Source organism: Desmodus rotundus, chromosome 13 (assembly GCF_022682495.2).
Source record: "Desmodus rotundus isolate HL8 chromosome 13, HLdesRot8A.1, whole genome shotgun sequence".
NCBI classification, from domain to species: domain Eukaryota; kingdom Metazoa; phylum Chordata; class Mammalia; order Chiroptera; family Phyllostomidae; genus Desmodus; species Desmodus rotundus.
The window spans coordinates 15,332,428-15,353,377 of NC_071399.1; the positions used below are offsets into that span (position 1 = coordinate 15,332,428).

Genomic DNA, 20,950 nt, shown 5'->3' on the forward strand with positions numbered 1-20,950 from the left:
AGTAGTTCACCTGTACTCAGTTTCAGAATCACTTGAGAGCATAAGAAAATCATTGATTCTACAAATTTTCAGGAAAAGTGAGTGCTAACTTTGCGGCAAACTATCTGAGAGAGGGAATGGGAAAGAATGAACACATTCACTACACTGCAGAAACCTGACCTTTAGCTTGAAAGATAAAGATTCAAGGGAACTTGTTTCCATTTGTACAATGGAGAAACAGGTTCAGAGAGATTAACTGGCTCAAAGTTAGTGTCAGAGCCAAATTCAAATCCAGAACTCCTGACTAGTCCTGGGCCAGTACCGAGAGGAGACGGTTTCTGCTGATAAGCTGTGGCCTAAGTTACATGAAGATTGAACTGTTTCCAACACCCACTAACAAAACCAGATGGCCATTTCGAATCCAGAGAACAGTGGTTTTAATAATAAGTTACCATTGACCATAAACCCTTCCAGAAGTTAAAACAGTCCACAATGAAATGCATAAACAATCTGTATTGAGATTTCTCAGCTGTTTCTTTTTTTTTCTTCAACAGGTTAGTCAGTTTGCACAGAGGTTAACAACACCTGTCAGGAAAGAGAGTTGAAGTTAGAGAATATGCACTATGTCAAAACAAAGCAAAACCACAGAGCTGGTTGAACTCTACAGAAGTTGGAAGAGATCACAGGGAGTGGTAAATTTTAGGAGTAACTCCAGCTAACCCTGCTAACATTCTGCAGCCCACCCCACAGTAGGACTGAACTCCTCGTGGAAGCCCACCAAGAGCTGAATTTCTTGATTGCTACCTCATGCACGGCTCACTTCAGTTTGAACAACTAACGATGGAACAGTCTAAAGACAAAAAAAGTTGCTGGCCCTTCGGTTGATACACAGAATAGCATCATTCTCTAGTTAGCGCCACCTGCTTTCACCCTGCTAGGAGTTTTCAGAGGGGTCCTTCTCTAACTGTCTCTCAAGAATCAGTTTTCCTCAAAAAGACTTGCAGGCATACCTGTTCATCGTAGGCTTCATTGACAAAAGTCTCACTGTTCATTAGATTCTCTTCTTCTTGGTCATCTTCGTTATGGCTGGCCAGATTTCTTGATGCGGCTGTAGTATTTCTAGAAACCAAAGAACAAAGTCAAAAGAGTTGCCCCTTGAGCTAGAAGCTGGGATTGGCAAATGGTTAGAAAGGGCCAACTTGTCCCCATCAAAGGATTTTTTAAAATTATGCCCTGTTTAATTGTCTCTTTAACAAAGCAAACAACCTAGAATGGGGAACCCTCGAGTCAATTATTATTTGTTACTAGGTATTCATTTAACTCCTAAGTTGATACATCTCACAATTGAGGGGAACTAGGTAATGGGAGTCAATGAGCACTGAATCCAAGGACAGGACAGGTAAGTGGCAAAGGAACACTGGTAATTGGCAAGTTAATGTAGTAAAAAAAAATAAAATAAATAACCTGAGGTGACAATCTGAACCCCAAGGTAGCATCTCATCATCTTAATATTAACCAGTTAGCTATTACCTAACTACTGTTACCTTGGCCAAAGACAAATCACTTCCCCTGACCTTCAGTCTCTAAACTGAAGACTGGACAAAGAGGTAACTTTTAAAACTTTTGTCATTTCTACATTTCTTGATACATAGGCTGTTTAATTCTGTTTATCTGATTGGTGTCTTTAGTTACTATATCTTCTACAGTTTATAAAATTAACACTACATTTTCTTTTGCAAGCATTCCTGTGTTAAATCATCATTTTGTTATTCTTCTTTGTTTTTTTAATCCGCTGACTCTCTTGCTCTTTGACAAAACTTGATGCTTTTGCTTTAAATCTTTCCTGAGATTCTTTACTTCACCTCCTGTTGTGGAATGAGTGATACCCCTTGCGAATTCAGACATCTCGGTCATAAACCCCATTCCTTTAGAAAGTAATCATATTTGGAAAGAGGTAATTATGTCAAAAGGAGGTCATGACTTTGGGCCCTAGTGCGATATGACTGGCGTCCTTATAAGAAGAGGGGAGCAGGCCCCAGACACGCACAGAGGGAAGACCATGTGAGGACACCGAGAAATCTGCACCCACAGTTTAAGGAGAAATCAGCCCTCTGCCTCAGAAGAAGCCAACCCCACTGACACACTGATTTCAGACTTCCAGCCTCCAGAACTGTGAGGAAATAAATTTCCGTTGTTGAAGACACCCAGTCTTTGGTCTTTGTTGTAGCAGCCCTAGCAAACTAATACACTCTCCTAACAAATTGTTCCTCCAGTCATTGGACTAACTCTGCCTCATCGGTGGGGAGTCATCTCCCTTCATCCCAGAGATTGTGCCCCTGACAACTTTTGAGGCAGGTGTATCTGCCCCAGGTATCACTCAAAAAGATGGTCCCAATTATTATTTTTCCAGTCATCTAACAGGTGAGGCGACTTCATCCCCTAAATAAAGCCTTTCTCAGAGGACACGTTTCTAGAGTGGACTCACACCTCCAACCCCATCAATCTTACTTTATAAGCAACTTCTTGGAATAAAACTCTCCCATGAGGACATTAATAGCTGCTCACCTTTTCGGTTTATGGTCTTTTCTGAAATACACAAATGCTCCCAGAGCCACCAGAACAACTGACACGCTGATGGTTGAGCCGAGGGTGATGTAGCCCAGGGCAGGCCCACGCACTGCCTCTTCGCAGACCTCTCCGCCATATTCCACCAGACAGCTGCATTTTCTCAGCTCTCCTTCCATTGTACAGATGCCCCTCCCATTACAGAAATCGCTGCTACAGGGCAGCTGTTTGGCCCTCTGGGAGTCCTTGGGCTGAACAGGCTTCCCTCTCTCCTTGGTTTCTGAGGTCTTGCTTTCTCCATCAGGAACGGGAGGGGTCAGTGGTTTTCTCACAGGACGAGTCAGCCCTTCCAGGCCCAGGGATGTGGCCTTGGTGGGCTTGGAAGCCTGGAGATGCGGGGCAGTTTGAGGAGTCGCCCTTTCTTCAGCCTCTAGCTTTTCAGGTGTTGGTGCTGAATGGGTTTTATCTGGAGAGGTACCTACAAAAACAGCAGGTAAGAGGGTATACACACACATTTGTCAGCTAAGAGCTATTTCAGAAGAACGAGAATTCTAATGGACTTAACCAGGTGAGGTTGAATTTGTAAAGTCATAAATCACTCTCATCACTTTTGGCCAAAGGAAAAAAACTATTAAAATTCATATTAAAAACTGCCTATCTTACACAGCACTTAAAATGTTTGGTTCAGGACCAGCCTACCGACCAGAGCAGTCTACTTTTAGAGGAAGGTCTGCCCAGGTTTAGCCAAGGCACAGCCTGTCACTGACAATGTTTTATTCTATAAGGACCAGTGTGGTAGACTTCAATAGTAAATGTAGAGACTAGAGAGATTTTTCAAATGTAAGTTTATCTATATTTAAAACTTTTTTATTAAGATTTTTTTTTGAGAGAGAGAAACATCGATTTCTTGCTCCACTTATTTATGCATTCATTGGCTGATTCTTGCATGTGTCCTGACTGGGATCAGCCCCCAACCTTGGCAATGGGGACAACACTCTAACCAATGGAGCTGTCTGGCCAGGGCCTATTTAAAGCTTTTTTGAATCCAAGTAAACCGTACGTTTAGCAAGATCTACAAGTGGCAAATGTTGAGCCAGATTCGGCGGTAGTAGTAGGAGGGGCGCACATTAGGCAGGGGGTAGGGAACAGGGTGCTTCTAACCATAGAGGAATCCAAAGTGAAGCCTGTGTTTAAGGCATTTCACTATATTGTCTGTTATTGTCGGCACGAGTGTTATCCTCATGTGAACACTGAAGACCAAACTGCAGGGAGGGAAGGCTGCAGTATTAGCAATGAAACTGCTTCTTGCCTCTGGCTTAACCTGGTTCCCAGGAGTGTTTCCATCCCGGGCAGCTGAGGTTCCCTCATGAAGGCATATCCAGAGGAAGTCAATGTCACTTTGTACACTCAGTAATCCCCTCCGAAACAGTGATGCAAAATTCAGGGTGAAGAAATTATTAAGGAGCAGAGTTAACCCTTGGGCCTAGCCATCAGGAATGGGAGAGCGAGTGCAAGTATGTCAGTTTTCTGGTTTAGTTTTAAAACCAGGTGATGAAGGTGATAAATGTCTCACTCATTGCCTCCCCACCCTTGAGTCATTGCCAACTCAGGGCTTTCAACAAAATCAGCCTCATTTACAAGACCTTCAGGACAACTCTGGAAAATGCATTCTCTTTCCTAGTTAGGATTAGGGGTATCATTTGTCTTCCAGCTGGTCAGGTTTTAGAAGGTGAGAATATAAATTGAGAAGCCAATGAGAACACTTCCCTGCAAGATGCATTTTCTCAGTCTTTTTCTTTACTAGTTATGACCAGTTTCAGTACCAAGTCTACTGCCTCTTCAATTCTGTAGCTTATAGGACCTGGATGCCATTGGTGATACAACCATAGCATTAGGGGAGGGTGGTTACAGGCAGAATTAGCTGGAGTTGCTCAGATGACTGGCCGTGAACACACCTTTCCATGAAGGCACTATTTGGCACGGTATTGCTATTTACAATTAGCCATTTACAGTTAGCATTTAAGTACTAATGTGACGGCTTTATACACGTTCTCTTATATTCCTTAACACCTCTGTAAAGTAGAAAGTGCTGTTTCCACATTGAAAAGAAGGAAATGAGGGGTCAAATAGTTTGCCTAACCAGCTTCCCCTGGGCTATGTTTACCAAGTGATCAAAAAAATGGGCTGAGACTCACAGGTGAAATGAGTGCTCTCTCAGACCACACACAAACTGTCCATCCCACTGCAGCTCGCTACCTCACTGCCTGCTCTCACATCAAATCAGAGGGCACGTTAGCTTTCCACGAGGGGTTCCCATACTCCATGTCCAATTGCCCATATTAGGAGTTTCCTATTTTCAGTTTAAAGAGTACGCGGTGACAACGAGGTAGTAATTGAAAGGATGAAAGCTTAAGGAATATTGACAAATTTGCTATTACTGAAAGTCAGCCACTCACGGTGACAGACAGGAGTTACTCACAGCTCATCTCATCAGATGCATCCGGACAGTCGGCACGACCGTCACACACTTGCTGCGTGGAAATGCAGTTCTGGCCATCCCCACAGGGTCGCGAGGGCACAGGGCAGTGCACAGCTTCAATGCATCTGTTTGTGTCGGCCAAGTAGTACCCGCTGGAGCATTTACAGGTCTGTCCTTCAGGCTTTGGTAAACAAATGTGGCCACATCCCCCATTGTCTTTTGAGCAGCTGTGACTACCTGTGGATCCCCACCCCGCAAATATATTGATTTAGATTTTTTCTTCTGAAGGGTCTTCTGCAAATTTTCTGCAGATAGACTGTTGGAGTTGTAGGACCCAGTTGTTTCCCCAGAGGAGACAGCTCTTCAATTTAATTCCTTTTAGTCAACTGGATACCGAGTAATTGGTGATTCTTCTTCACGGTGAAGAATGGCTTTAGAAACCAAGGAGTTCAGACAAGGGACAGGCTTAAGAAAAACTGAGGTAAACTGTGGTTCATTCAAGACCCCATTGTGAATTGTCTCCTCCCCTCACATCAACCGCCCAACATTGGAACTGGAAGGGTCTTACACACAAAGCTCTCCTCAGACGAAACTACGGGGGCTGGGGTCCCTCTGGTCCCTCTAAGAATTATATAGAGAGAACAGAGTGGCGGTTGCCAGAGGTATGGGCGGTTGGTGGGGTGAGGGGGGAGCAGTTGGAGAAGAGCCTGATTGAGTAAGCCATTTATAGTTTCCCATAGTTCTCCAAAGCTTTTATCTTAAGATTTAACTTCTAGCAAGGTTTTTACCTTTTAGGATATTCCAGGAGTTGTGGAATAGGTGTGTATGTGGTATAGATACCACCTACTTTAAGGGTGACAGAGACCCTCCTTAATTCTGGTTCTCAGAATTAAGCAACAGATGAAGATCAATTTGTGATGTGACCATTTATCACAAGGAAGAATTCTGAAAAGGTTCTCCCCACAAAGCCAAGACTTTAGGATTGAGCGTGACTAATTCAGTTATAAAGGTTAGCATTCAAGAGCAAAGCAATGGAGCAGCATTCTCTTAAGACTGATATGTATACTCAACAGCCATGATAAAGGAGGGCGTGATTAACTCTTTGAGCTCACATTGTTGGTATTAATCTCCACTAGGAACATATTTCTTCTATTACTACTTCAACTAAGCCCACCACCAGCCTCCCCAAACATTCAGTCAGGTGCCCCATTTGTGTCTATAAGAAAGGTAGAAAAAAACACTTGAGTGCCACCCCCAGTTGGTATTTCCAGCATTAGTTGATATCACAAGTAGATACAAGTGACAATGAGTAGCATGAACACTGGCTCCACTCTAGAGCTGAAAGTGGATTTCGATTATACCACAGTTGTAATTAATCTATAATAATAGAACTGAAAATAGAACTCAAGTGTACCAAGCTCCAGTCCCGTCTTAACTTCAGTCCCGTCTTAACTTCAGTCCCGTGTGCCTACAAGACATACACGTACCACTAGTACATCTTCTACTAAGGAACAGAACTAGTTATAGGCTAGAACCAGACTGCATATAACTGCAGAAAGACAAGGGAGTTATGCAGATCTATAGGAACTGACTAGAGAAATATTTCAGTGGAAAACACAAAGATATTTTGAAGAGATAATGAAGGATGGAGTATCACCTCTAGGGCGAAGTTCAGTAGACTTCAGTGTTGTTGTAATCATTGTGGAGTGACCTACTCACCCCGTTGGCGAAGTTTACTGTATACTTTTAAGTCCACAATCTTCTGGTCTACTCGGAACCACCGGTTTTCTGAAAGTTCGGCCTTGCTGTACCAAACTTTAGTGATTTGGGCTGAAACGAGACCCAGTGAACAATCCTTAATGAAAGTGAGACTTTAAGACAGCTTCCTGTGCAAAAAACATTGCTCAGCGTGAAAACTGTTACTTGTTTGCACAAACTCCAGTTGAGTAACAAGAGTTTTAGAGAAGAGGCATGTGTTCTCCTAAATCTTGTTTCTTGGAAGAAACTTCAGATAAATACAAAACATTCTATGCCTTTTTCCAAAATTAAATCAGATATTAATCAGTCATGTTGAGTCATTCATATATGTCCAGATATCTAAATATAGTAAATTAGGATGTATGAAACTTCAACCAGCCATCAGCTGATGGATAATAAATTTAAACATTGTTCTAGAACATTTTAAAAAATGGCTTATCTGCAACAAGAGTCATTAGAGGATCTTAAAATAGATGGCAAAGGTCTTCCCACATATCTAATAAATAAGAATCTCTGGGGGAGAATCTGGCAACTTGTCTTTGAAATTCTGATATGGCCAAACCCAACTGGCCTATGGAGCAGAATTTGGAAATATAAGAGACAGATTTATTTTAAACACATAAGCTGTGCATTTTCCTGTTTTAACAAATCTAGATTCCAGCCAGAATATACTAGAGCAGTAATTTTCAACCACTGTGCCACGGCATACTGGTGTGCCACAAGAACTTTTAAAACATGCAACACCTGACTATTTCGTGAGGGGCACTGACTTCTTTTCTCTTAGACTGTTAAATAAAATAAAATGATGACAATCAAAAACAACAATAGCCCTCTGGTGTGAATGAATCAAATTATACCTTTTTCTTATCAGACTGGCAAAAATATATTTTTTGATGTGTCACAAAATGTTAGTAATTGGTTTATGTGCCATGACATGAAAAAGGTTGAAAATCACTGTACTAGAGCACTGTGGTTTGGGTCAATCTCTTCAAATATACTAGAAATACTCTGCAAGTTGAAAATGTTCTATAATCATCTAGTATTGTCATGCTGTATTTAGTCAGCTGAAATAGGTCTTCCTTTTACAAGTAAGGTGTTACAGCTACTAGCTACTAACTGGCAGAGCAGTTTTTACAACCTACTTCCAATTTCTGGTCCAGTTCTCCCTCTACCATATCAGGTGTCCTCTGAAGCAGGGAACCTCATATGAATGCCAGAAATCTCAGGCAGACATGGACTATGCAAAAAATAACCCAAAAGTTAAAGCTCCCCCAGGTCACAGAATCACTGTTACACACACATGTTAGATTAGGGAAGTCATTTGGCAATTTTTCCCAAAGAAAGACACTGCCAAAGACCAAGGCTAAGCGGTAGCAGATTCTCTTCGGATGCCCAGGAGTAAAGTCAGATCGCAAAGACAATCAGATACAGAATGAAGACCCACCGTCATCAACTGTTGTCCAGAACAGCATGCCTTGGCCATAGGTAAAGAGGCTAAGGCCCTGGATTCCTCTGCGGTCTACTCTGTATCTAGAGCCGTCTTGTTGAATACTTTCTATGAGTCCTCTCCCTAGAGAGAGAGGGTTGGTTTACTTCACTTCGCCCAAACGGCTGTGCTCGGCCCTTCCACCCCTCCAGGAGGAGACCGTCTGCCGTGCATTCCCTGAAGGCCAGTTCTCCTTCACTCACTCTCCCCTAACAGTGCTGTACAAGGCTTGCTCATGTGTATTTTTACATTCTCCATGTTACATTCTCCCTTCACAAAGGGGCTATTGCATAACTGTGGGCTGATACATGCAACTCAGGGTGGGGAATGATTACATTTATTTGGAAGGTGGTACAGAAAATACAAACTCCGACCTAAAAGCTATTTGAAATTATGGCTGAATATCAGAAAGCTGAACATTTCTACTTCACTCTGGCCAAGGTCCCTAGGACTCACATTTAGGGTGTGGGTAATAATTACCAGTATCAGCCCAGTATACTCGAGTTCCCGAATCTGAAAAGGTCAGGCCCACAGGGACCTGGGATTTCTGCCACAGCACCTCCCTCCTGCTGCCATCCATGAAGGCACAGTCAATGCTGGAGCCACGCCCACCATCACCCTGGGGACGCAGATCCACAAAACACATGAGGGCAGTAGGTGGATAGAGAGCAACACAGGTTGGGCGGTACAGGTCGTCGCTGAACACGACAGTGGAATGCTGGCCTTTAGACGAGACCACGTGGATATGAGGACTCTCACTGTCGACCCAATATATGTTTCCACTCAACCAGTCCACAGCAAGGTCGATGACTGTCCCCGCCACAGATAGGATTTTCCTCCAAAACAGCTTTCCAGATTCTTTGAGCCTCAGAAGCCTGATATCACCATTATCCAACTCTGAAAGGTAGAGGGCCTTTTCCTGGACAAGGTAGTCCACTGAGGCCAGCTGGTTCACACTGGTGAAGGGGAGTGTCCTGTGTTCTGGTAAAGTTGCTTGTCCTAGTAAAGCTTCTAGGTTTTGCAGATAAATCTACAGAAAAAAAGTTAGGTGGATGGTACCAGTAGAGTCTAGTCTAATTTGTTACCTTGACTGCATTAATGTTAAGATACTTAAGTTCAGGTTTTTATGTGTTCTATCTTCTAAAAGCAGGTAGCGGTTATTTCTCTCCTTTTCTGGAGCTTCAAGCACTTTAAATGCCTTGAATTTGGGTGTTTTGAAGATTTACCCCTCTGTTCAGAGGCCTCCCCTTTAAATGAGCTTCTGCTATTAAGATCTTAAGGAAGCTAAAGTTTATCTTCCAGACCAAAATTTGTTTTATTTTTTGTAAAATGCCAAGTCCTCTAGATGTTAAAAGTTAGGGATGACTTGCTTGTCAGTGCCTTTTACCCCCCTGTGATTTAAGAAAAGTTCCCTCACAAAATGTATTTGCCCCCCACCCCCAGGCTAGAACGGAGCTGAGCTGTTTGTATTTGGAATTACTCTACATCATTATCTCGGTGCTTGGACAACTTCACAAAGTTGTGTAAACTGAACTAAACTAATTTCACTATGTTCTGATGTACTAAGCATTTCCTAATGGAATTTAAGTAGAGGTCATCCTTATTTCATAGCTACTTTGCTTTGGTCATGGTAGCCCCCAGCACACAGTGCATACTAAAATTCAAGATGTGTATGAAGAAACGCAAGGGAAAGAGCTCTACTCTGTATAACTGCCTGCGAAGAGCTCCGATTCCTCTGTCTGAAAGAGAACGTGGCCCCGCAGAGACACACAAGGAAGGCAGTGGGCGGTACCTGTGTGATAACCGTGGGCAATGCAAGGAACAGAAATGCGGACTCCGTGACGGGGACACAGTTGACACTGTCATCTGCAAGCAGGAGTCCGACCGGGCAACGACAGCTCCCCTTGGATCGTGGGCTCAGAAGGCACAAATGAGAACATCCAGTGTCCAGACAAGGGTTAGAGGACCTGGGCTGTAGGACTTCGTGCATTACCTGGAAGAAATGTGCATCATGCAATCCTTAGAGACAGCGGGTGAATACGTCACTCCGGTTTGCATTCTGGGCAGCCTCACACATGTCGCCCTTTCAGGGAGAAGTAGGGAACATTTTGAAGAGTACGTTATACACCTTGAGTCCGTAAGGCTGTTCAAAACGCTTGATGAGGACGGCCCTGTTCTTGCCTGTCAGCTTCTGCATACGCTGCACTGTTCTTGTCTTTGTTTCAGACCAGAAGACTTCATCCTCCAGCACAGCAACGGAGAAAGGGCTCTTGATTTGTGTTAGCTGCAACATCTAAAACGGGGAAGGTGACATCAGGACAACAGTCATGGCATAAACAACAAAATATTTAAAAATAAAATAAAACAAAATGGTGAAGGTGAGTTTTCTGGGATGAACGTTATGCAAAGCCCACACCATTTCAGATGAGTCTAGTATCAGAAAAGCACTTACGCTGATACCAGTACCATCTAGATTGGCAGAGCCAATACAGTGAAATTTGTCATCAGACCAGAATATCTTCCAACTCAGCTGGTCAAGAACTAGGCTAGTTGGCCAGCCCAGACCTTGGTTGATGAGTACTTTTCTGTAGCTACCATCCATTCCAGCTTGTTCTATGCAAGACTCTCCTCCAATTTTTTCGGACCAGTACATTAACCTATGTGAACAAAAGTCAGCATTGGGATAAAGCATTGTCTTTCAGAAAATAACATGTATTCATCCCTTAAGACGGTGATTTGCAGCCCGATTAATTTTTCTTCAAATTAAAATGTAAACAATGTAAACTTGGTTTATTCCCTGAGCATAATTGTGAATTAGTAAGAAAGAGGTTTCCTTGATATTTTATAGCGATTGTTTAGTCATCATTTGGGAGTAAATATCATAAAAGTTGTGTATGAAGGCTAGAAATGCATTACTGCTTAAGCCACGGAAAATATTCAGGGAACTGATGATCTTTTCTGGGCTGGAAAGTATGCTAGTTCCATGGGCAGTCATGTGCCTCAGACTTCATTCTTGGCTGCAGCCAGGAGATGCATCAAAAATACTGTCAATTTCCTGAGGGCCGTGTTAAGAAGTTCCTGACTGAAGGTACTGAAAGGTGAGAAAAATAGAAGAAGGATACCCAATCTGGTATCCTGAGTTTTATCTTTCTTTGAATCCTGAGTTTTGAATCTGGAGTTTTGCTCTTTCTTATTTTTTCATTTGAAATATATATGGCCATCCCAATGAGGGCTTGGCTCTGCCATGTGGGAAATGTCATCTCTAAGTTCCTGGGGAAAGGACTCTAGATGAAGAAGCCAGGTTCAACCCCAAGACACAATTATTCTACCCACCCACCCCCAAGCACATTATTGTAAATTAAATACTATCCCTAGTTCCATTCTTCTTCCTCCTGCAATTTGAAAGCCACAAAAGTTCTTCATTCAGGGGTAATTTTGTTTATTTTGTCAAAAGAAAGTATAGGTGGGCCACCAAGTGAGTAACTCACATCTCACTTCACTGAAATGAAGGACTCTTTCCAGAAGCTTTCAAAATTACTATGTGTGTGGTAGACCTACATCACCATATAATATAAAGTCAAGTCATATAAGGTCACTCTTCACTTGTTCAGTGCTGAGTGAACACAACCAAAGAAGCACTGAGGAAGAATAAACTTCAAGGACCTGACCGGACACTGAGGCCTGGACTCACCCATTTAGGGGGTCTAAAGCCAAAGACCGTGGTTGATTCAAGCCGTCATCCAGGACAACCGTATACTCAGGTTTTCCTCTCCAAACAGCAGTCAACTGAATCGCCAAAATCTGGCCAGCTGTCCCATCCGTCCAGTAGAGATTCCTCCCAATCCAGTCGACCGCTATACAGTCTGACTTTATTCCTGAAGAGAGGAAACCATTCAACATGTGCACTTAGGTTAAATTATAGCTCTTTCTGGCTTTCCGCTCAGACTATGCATCAGGCTAGGATGCATGCTGATTCACTTTCAAACTGGTGTATGCATTTCCTTCAGAGCAGTCTCCTTTCAAATGCTCCAAAGTGCTATTTGTAGAGAAAGGTGACCATGACTCCTATGGCCCCTGGCTGACAGTTTGACTCCCGTGTCTATTGAGATGACAATGTATCAATATCTTTCCATCTGAACCAATTAGCAAGCCTGGGTCCCTTTTAGTTAAGGAGATGTAATTAAATCAATGTTTGGAATGTTAACAGCCATTCACTTTCTTTTTCATGCTATGTGTGTTGAGTAAAGGCAAGGGACCTACCTTTTACTACAGTCCCTTTCTTCTTGGTGTCCATGCTCAGCCACTGAATGCTTTCTGCACCGAGATCTGTCCAGAAGACTTTCTGATCCAGCGAGTCATAGTCAATGGAGAAAATAGTCAGGTTCTTGTCTGTAGTTGCCAGAATGTCTTCTTTCAAGCTCCTCAATCCGTAGAGAAGCAGGTTAAACTGAATTGCCACGAGCAGGACTGGTTCAGTCCCTGTTGAATAAGAACTGCTTTCAGTACGGCCCTCAGGAGTTTGGACGGTGACCCCCAGCCCTGGCTAAGGAATTAGAGGACAAAGCAGTCTCTGCCTTCGCGTGGCCAGGGCTGTGATGCCAGCCCTCCGGGAGCTAAGTTGCTCTGCCCTCATGTAATGGTTAAGCTAATACCCACACTTGAGGATACTTAGAGTGAAGGCATAATTAGCTTCAATTGAAAACCACATTTCTAACTAAATATGTGGGGGTACATGGGCAGGAAAGAAGTACTAGTTAGGACTTCAGACACTGTTCTAGCTGCAGGTAAGGCTGACCCAGGGGTACAAAGGCCAGAGTTATGGTTTTGTTATAATACTGCTTTATTAGTAGACAATTTCGAACTCAAATTCAGTCTGAAATATGAGGTATAAAAAGAGCGCTTTGGGATTCCGCTAATCTTGTTCTAAAGACACATGAAGCAGGCAGGAGCATTTAAGACCTGAGAAGGAGAGCTTTGCATTGGTATTCCTGGCTGAGTTAGCACCTTGAAGCTCGTGACCCAGCTTAGGAGATACTCCCAGCTCCAGTTAACCTGCTGCTTTACAGGTGTGGCCGTCAGGCTCCAGCAGGTAGCCAGGGCGACAGGCACAGCAGTAGGAGCCCTCGGTGTTGATGCAGGTCTGGCTGCAAGGCTGAGGCCCCGGCCCCTGGCACTCGTCCACATCCTGGCAGACTCGGCCACTGCTCTTCAGCTCAAAGCCTCGCTCGCACGCACACATCTGAAAGAGGTTGGCGGAAACACTAACACTTTCTGAAGACAGTACACCACTGATTTTTCTAAAAAGACCTTGACCTCGCTAGAGAAAGCACGTGGCAATACATGCAATTTCAGCAACTCAGAGGGTTCTTAGAACCAACTTTATTTTGAATACAGTCACTCTGTTCTTCTTAGCAACCCTGTCATACACCTCACACCGTTGCCACCACCCTGGGCCTGAGTTGACATAGGTGTCCAAGTTCGGCACAGGACACCTGGAAGCCCAACACAATCAGTAAGTGAAGAGACAAGCAGACTTCACGGAACTGGCTGTCTGCCAATGGAGATGTGACCATGACCAGACACGAGAACAGTTTTCTTCTACTCGCCCATCAGAATCAAGGTCACTACTATGTTCGGCCAACGAGGCTAGAATATAGGCAGATCTTAAAGTTAGGGCAGGTCACATTGCATGTAATTCACATGGAAAGGACTTCCACGTGGGTAGGTATTCAATTTCCTGAGCTGCAACATGAACAGAGGGTTATTTGGCTCTTGGGCCAACCACAAAAACTTCTTGCTGAGCCCTAAGCATGACCCAGGGCTCATGGCTGGGCTGGGAAGGACCCTGGCGGTAGACTTCCTGGAGGCTGGCTGGTCAGGCTCCAGAAAGCGTGAGACAGGAAAGGGACAAGACAGGACTCACCAGGAGCCTGGCATAGAGCAGGCACAAGGACATCGGTGCCTGGGTCAGAGCAGCTCTGTCGTGTGAGACTTAGAGCTTGAGGAGCAGCCAGGGGCAGCCTGTGTGAGGAAGCCGCCCCTGCACTGGGCCAGGTTGACACTCGCTAGACACACTAGTAACAGACGCACTCACAGGGCCACGTGGGGACTGGTGGCAGGTGTGGGAACACCGTGCTTGGCTGCATGCTGACCACGAGCACTGTCCACCCTCGTCGGAGCCGTCGGCACAGTCCTCCTTCCCGTCACACACCAGGCTGAGGTTGAGGCAGGCAGAGGAGTGGCACTGGAACTCAGAGCTCTGGCACTTCTCAGGGGGGCCTGGAGAGGGTGACTTTGTACCTTTACAGTGCACCCCACAAACCCCCTCGCGCAGCCAGGCTCCCCATGTGTGCGAGATACCTCCACTCTGGTGAGGAAGGGGTTCCGGGTCCTGCAGCATTTGCTTGCTGAGCTGCTTTCTCACACCAAGCAGAAGCAAGTGGCAGACACCCCTTGAAGTCATTTGCCTCCCCCATTCAGTGAAAGCTCCCCTGCACTTACACCCAGCCTCGTCGCTGCCATCCCTGCAGTCACGCTGCCTGTCACAGCGCCATGCGTCAGGCACACACTGGTCTGCACGGGCACAGGACCACTGGCCAGAGCCACACCGAAGCTCCTGAGGGTCACAGTTCTGAGGAAACAGTGGGTGACTCAGTGACACCTGTGTTCAGCACCCAGGAAGGGTTTTCGGAGGAAGGCACCTGTGTTTAGGAGACAATCCCTAAGACCCTTCTGCAGCAAGGCCAGGTAGAGCCTAGAAACTCGGAAGTGACAGGAATTATGAGAAACTCTTCCTGTAGCTGGAGTTTAGGTGAGGGGTTCTAGGTGATACACATACCAGTGGGAAATGGGAAGAAATGTGTTACTTTGTCAAACTAGGAAGTCTTAATTTAAGAGGCATAAGCAAAAGGATCTGCTCTAGAAGCTCTTCTCTAGGTTCTTCCCACCTTGTCTAACACACACCCCGGCACATTAACAGTGATTTTGCACCTAATCTAACTGGGCAACTCAGGTCTTGCGCAGGGTGGATGAGAGAAAAGGAGGGAACACCAGGCACCTGCTAGAGCCCAGATCCGCTCTCAACCCTTCAGACACTACGAGGCACATCTTATGCCCATTTTACTGATGAGGACATGGAACACAAGGGAGTAAGTACTTTCTTAAGGCCAAGTGCAAATAGTAGGATTCGAGTCCAAGCTGCCTTGCATACAACATGGGAACATGGTTGTATTCCATGGTGACAGGTAGCCCATCTCTGAGTGGGACATCTAAGTCATAGCTTAAGTCATATCAAGGCCTGACACTTGCAAATCTCCTACAATAAATAACCTCTTGGAAATTTGACTTTCACAGGAGGATGTTGGCACTTTAATATAGCTATGAGTGGCTTTCTGCCTGCTGATTATGGGGGACCTTTCTGTTCTGGTGTTTTCCAAGCCTTCTACAGGGAAGCATGTGTTACTACTGTTGTGATTAGAAATTGACTTTCCTTTTCTGAAAGAAGAGTAACTACCTTCTCATCGCTTCCATCTTTGCAGTCTAGGTCGTGGTCACATATCCACTCTGCCAACACACATTCTCCACTCCTCGGGCACTTCACCTCCCCCGGCGGGCACCTCAGGGGCCAGGCAACAGGACAGCCTTCCTCGTCTGAGTGGTCCTGGCAGTCGTGGTTCCCATCACAACGCAGAGAGTGCGATATGCATTGACCGTTCTCACATCTAAATTCAGATACGCTGCATTTTTCACGGACTGAAAAAGAAAGCTATAGTTAAGAACTAAGCCGGATGTAGAAGTGATTTAATGGCAAATAAAGTGGTTTAAAGATTCCCCAGTCTTCTGCTGGCATCTTGGGAACTAAGCCCCAGCAGATGTTAGGGCAGAGAGGTGGTTCAAGTAGAGTATCAGGCCAGACAAGGCCTACAAAATAGCCCAGAAAATCCTTTTGTCCTGGGGAATGATGGCGGAGGGACAGGGGTGGAAGGACCCTGGGATAGGAAGGAAAATGGGATTCTCTTCTGGGACCTTAATGTCATCTGTGAAAAAAAGAAATTCCCCACAATATCCAGCATACTCTATAATTGATGTTCTTAGACTCAATTCCTATAGACAGAAGTTGCTTGGCTTGGTTCGAGAAAAAGGGTGAGGTCCTCAGCAAAACTATAAATATATATTAAAAAGTAAATTATACCTCGAATATATCCCTACTTCCTTCCTGTGTCTATTTCCTCCTGATGTCCTCATAAGCCCAGAGCAGGCACATCCTCTGGCTACCCAGTTGCCTCCACAGCTAAACATATCACGGTGCTTTACCCATTCCCCACATTCTCTCTTCTACCCTAATCCCATAACATGACTAAGGTCTTTGAAACATATCATTAGGAAAGAATAAAAATAAAGACTGTGTATCCCATAAAAATGAAGGGAAAGCATGACTCCTACAAATGGGATGGCCCGTCTCACGAGAAGATGCAGGGCCAAAGTGAAAACCACTGGGGAGGGTGATTTTTCCTCACTGAGAAATAATACCTTATTTTGCTAGTAGACTGGTTTTCCACTAACAGAAACCTCCTGATCATGAACGGAGGAAAGTTATAGCATGATCCTCAAGATCCCTGCCGCTCAGAAACTTTCATCTTAGTCTGCCAACTGTGTGGCAGCTACAGTCAATCTTTATTACTTGTGGATTCAGTGTTTGTGCATTTACCTTCTTGCTTAAATTTAATTGTGACCCCCAAAGTCAATACTGCTACAATCTCGTTATCATTTGCCAAGATACACAAGCAGGAAAAAAATGGAGTTGCCTGACACGTGTGTTCCTAACTTAGGTTGAAGAAGGCAACACTCTGCCTTCTGGTTTCACTTCTCCTGCTGTGCCTAAGTGTTCCATCTGCAGTCTCTGTAGGACCATGCTTTTCACCTTGTACTTTTTCATGATTTTGCCCTTTAACATGGCCCCCAAGTAAAGTGCTGAAGCACAGTCTAGGGTTCCTGAGTGCAAGAAGTCTATGAGGGGCCTTATGGAGAAGTTACGTGTGTTAGATAAGCTTTGTCCAGGCATGAGATGCAATGCTATTGGCTGTGACTTCAATATTAACGAGCCAATGATATATACTGTGTTTAAACAGAAGCATATAAAACAAGGTTGTGTATTGATTGGTTAACATACACGTGCCCAGAGACTTGCAGAAGCCTCACCCTGTATTTTTTCTAGGAGCAATGATTTAATATCCACTAATTCAATGTTCATGGCAATTTCATAGGACTTCACTACCAGGAATAAGGAGAATCAACTGAAATAGTTTAAAACACTCCCAGGAAGTTTCATGGCACTTACTACATCCTTGTTCATCTTTTTTGTCAGAACAGTCCAGGTTGCCATCACATAGCCAGCTCTTGGGGACACAGCGGGTCTTGTTGTCACAGCGCAGAGAGCAGTCCTCAGTGGGCTTCCAGCAGTCCCACTCGTCCGACCCATCCAAGCACTGCTGGGCCCCGTCGCAGTGGTATTTCGCCTCGATGCACTTGCTCCCATCCAGACACCGGAAGACCCCTGAAACGGGAAGGGCCAAACACTAGCACCGTACACTCAAACTAAAGCTTCAAAATTAGATGAACTCACCCTCATTCTGGAGTTTAGGGGGTCAAGAGACTGTATCTTACTTGAGCTCCGTATCTCAGTTGACCCATAGCAAGCTTTAGTACAGCGTTCTGGCCAATTAAGTTAGCAAGCCAGCCCAGGCAGTTTAAATATGGCCTCCCATTTGCTGGGTTCTTTTAATGACTTGTTAGAACACTACCGAGTGATCCATTTAGGTCACTCTGTGGCTCAGCCTATATGGAGGCAAATATTGGAACACTTAAGCAAACGTGAGAAGCAAAGAAACAAGGAAGGCTCACAGACTCAGTATTCAGACAGACTTTCATCTATGGTGACTTACCTAGGGAAAGCAAGCTTGAGTACAATAAGCACTCTGGCAATTCAAACCATGCTTTTGCTCAGGGTACCTGGCACACAGACTGAAAAGAGTTGGTGACAGACCTGGTCTGTTGCAGAAACGGGGACAGTTCTCTTCATCAGAGCCATCCTGACAGTCGCGCCCACCGTCACAGAGGTTCTCCCGAGAAATGCATCCCTTTCCGTCCCGACAGGGGACAGAGGGTCGGGTGCAAAGCAGAGGGCGCAGCAGAGGAAGAGGAGGAGGGGTGACTGTGGCTGCTCCTTCAACCCCAGGATCTGGAACAGGGAGCTGCTTCAGCAAGTCAGTCCATTAGCTGGGGAGCTACATCTCCCTACTCATAGAAGAAAAGTAAAACTGACCCAAAGCCTAGATCTTTACATTAAGTGGTACCTTCGCCCACCATCTACTGGCTTCGAATTAGGGCAAATTGTTTTCTCCTTTTAAGTCTATTAACTTTAATCTTAATTTTTTTACCACCTAATGCTATATCCTGGGAATAAAAAACGAAGTGGGTTCTGAAGATAGAGACTCGCTCTGTCTGGTTTCCTGCACGGGCTTTCTGGTCTAGGACAGGGGCCGGTATGACGTGGGCCTCATTTGTTGAGATATACAAGTTATGCTATGAAAAATCACCAATTAATACTCTTCAGCAACTATTACAGCAACCTAACAGATTTGTTAGTAGAATAATCAAAATCAGATTTGTTACCAAGAAGTTGCCTGTTTATTGACACACCTTACCACCTCAGAAATATGTTCCTGTGCCTAATGTTTCTCAACCTTTAAGATCAGGTTAAACCAACCAGTGAATCAAAAAGTAAGACAGTTTAGTCCTGGCTGGTGTGGCTCACTGGGTTGAGAGCCAGCCTCTGAGCGGTTGCTGGTTCGATTCCCTGTCAGGGCACATGCTGGGTTGCAGGGCAGGGCCCCCTGGCTGGGGGTGTGGGAGAGGCAGCCAACAGAGGTTTCTATTGTACAATGATGTTTTTATCCCGCTCTTTCTCCCTCCCTTCTCCACTCTCTAAAAAAATAAATAAAATCTTTTTCTTTTTTTTTTTTTAAGTAAGACAGACAGAAGGGGGAGATGAGAGACCACTGTGGGTTGGATACGTAAAAGAGAAAAGCTTCTGTCCCTCTTCATGTCTGCTCTTCCTTCAGACTTCTGGCTGCTTCTGCTGACAAAGTCCCCTGACTCCTGTGATTGGAGTTCTTTTTCTGCCTCAAGATCCAAGATCAGATTTCTGGGCTCTGTGCCAAAGGCTCACATGGGGGAAAAAAATGTAAACCAGCCTTAAGCAGGTTAACCTGAATGACAAGGTGCAGCTTCTACAGAGAGAGAGCGCTGCTGTTCTCGGTCTCCATAGCCCCAGAGCAGCTTCGTCATGGGTCCTCCACAAGATGTGACTGCTATGGAGAAAGGGGGTTCCTTAGCAAAATCAGTTTGGGAAACTGCTTTAGAGCAAATTCAATCTCCCCACTGCCAGACTAAGAGCTGTAATGTGCTAATGTGCAAGGTGATTGTCAGAAGGAGCCACAGTGCACTGACTTCTCTCGGTATTGCCCCAGGGCTCTTGTCACTTAGCAGTTTTGAAAGCCAGGTTCAAGTCTTACTGTCTGGGGGCGTGGACAAGTTAAGGAAAAGGCCTGCTGAACTGTGGGTTTGGACAACAGCCACACAAACAAAAAGATGGCGAGGATTTTATCCTATAAAAACACACCAAGAAGAGCCAGGTAAAGTGGATCTCAGCGAATAACTTCACAGAGGAACACTCACTCACCTGGAACCTCCTGGCTCTCGGCCAGGATGACAATTTTTCTTATGTGTGGCTCTTTGGACACTGAGAAGGACTCCAGCATCTTCCTGTTCCAGAGCACAAGAGCCGCTCCATTCGTCGTCACCAGGTAGGGCTCGTGGGCGGCTATAACGCCATCACTCCAGGTCTTGTTCAGAATATATGTTCTGTTTTTTAGGAGACTCAGACTTTGCAACCCTAAGGAAGAGTCAAGCTCTTGCAAGCTGATACGGAACAAATAACCGGTGACAGTGGGGTACGATTTCATTGAGGTGCAGTGACCCTAAATTGAAAATAAGCACAGATTCTCCTTATTAAGCTTTGTAGGTTTAGTTTTATAGTTAAAGATTGTCCAGCGAAGTGTGTAAAGCTCCAGGAAAGGGAGAGGCTTAGGTCTGCCATGTGGGCACATCAGATGTGACTTTATCGTCCTCCATGTCTGCACTAAAGCACCCGGTCATCAGCAGGTAGCTACTAGGCCTCAGGGATGACTTTTCAGTGAGAAGACTATCAAATTGGGCTACTCAGTATAACTTGTACCTGTTATCAAGTTAGAACCGAAGCACCTGTATTTCATTTGCAATGGAAGTTTGGTTCCATTACTTCTTCTACAGAGGCAGAAGCAAATTTTGAAAACTGCAAAAAGCTACTAAGTATATTATTTCTGAAGTTTTCTCTTTTAAATCGTAAATGTAGACTTACAAATAAGAACTGAGTTTGTTGTAAGTCACTCGTGTCCAGCCTTGACCTGGGAAAAGCAGAATTTGAGCTTAGGTCTACCTAGCTCTAACAACAACCAGAATCATTATACTAAAAGCAAGACTGTCTCTCATCCCCTCAAGCTCCTTCTGACTGCACTGGCTGTGTGGTGCTTACCTAGCCCTTTGGTGGTCCAGAGGATGCTAGATGAGCCGAGGTCTAAGGCCAT

At 44.7% G+C, this 20,950-nt stretch overlaps 1 protein-coding gene across 1 annotated transcript; it reads right to left on the reverse strand.

Moving 5' to 3' along the window:
• LOC123479956 (low-density lipoprotein receptor) lies at positions 1-20,950 on the reverse strand. Its single transcript, XM_071220196.1, has 19 exons — positions 20,899-20,950; positions 20,008-20,148; positions 17,605-17,820; positions 15,781-16,019; positions 14,769-14,898; positions 14,362-14,546; positions 13,320-13,506; positions 12,528-12,746; positions 11,959-12,142; positions 10,720-10,924; positions 10,396-10,560; positions 10,060-10,260; positions 8,748-9,297; positions 8,226-8,351; positions 6,743-6,853; positions 5,024-5,260; positions 2,545-3,022; positions 990-1,098; positions 1-564 (listed from the first exon to the last, which is right to left on the reverse strand). Exons 1-19 carry the CDS (start codon positions 20,948-20,950, stop codon positions 535-537), a joined length of 3,765 nt encoding a protein of 1,254 aa, XP_071076297.1. The 3' UTR covers positions 1-534.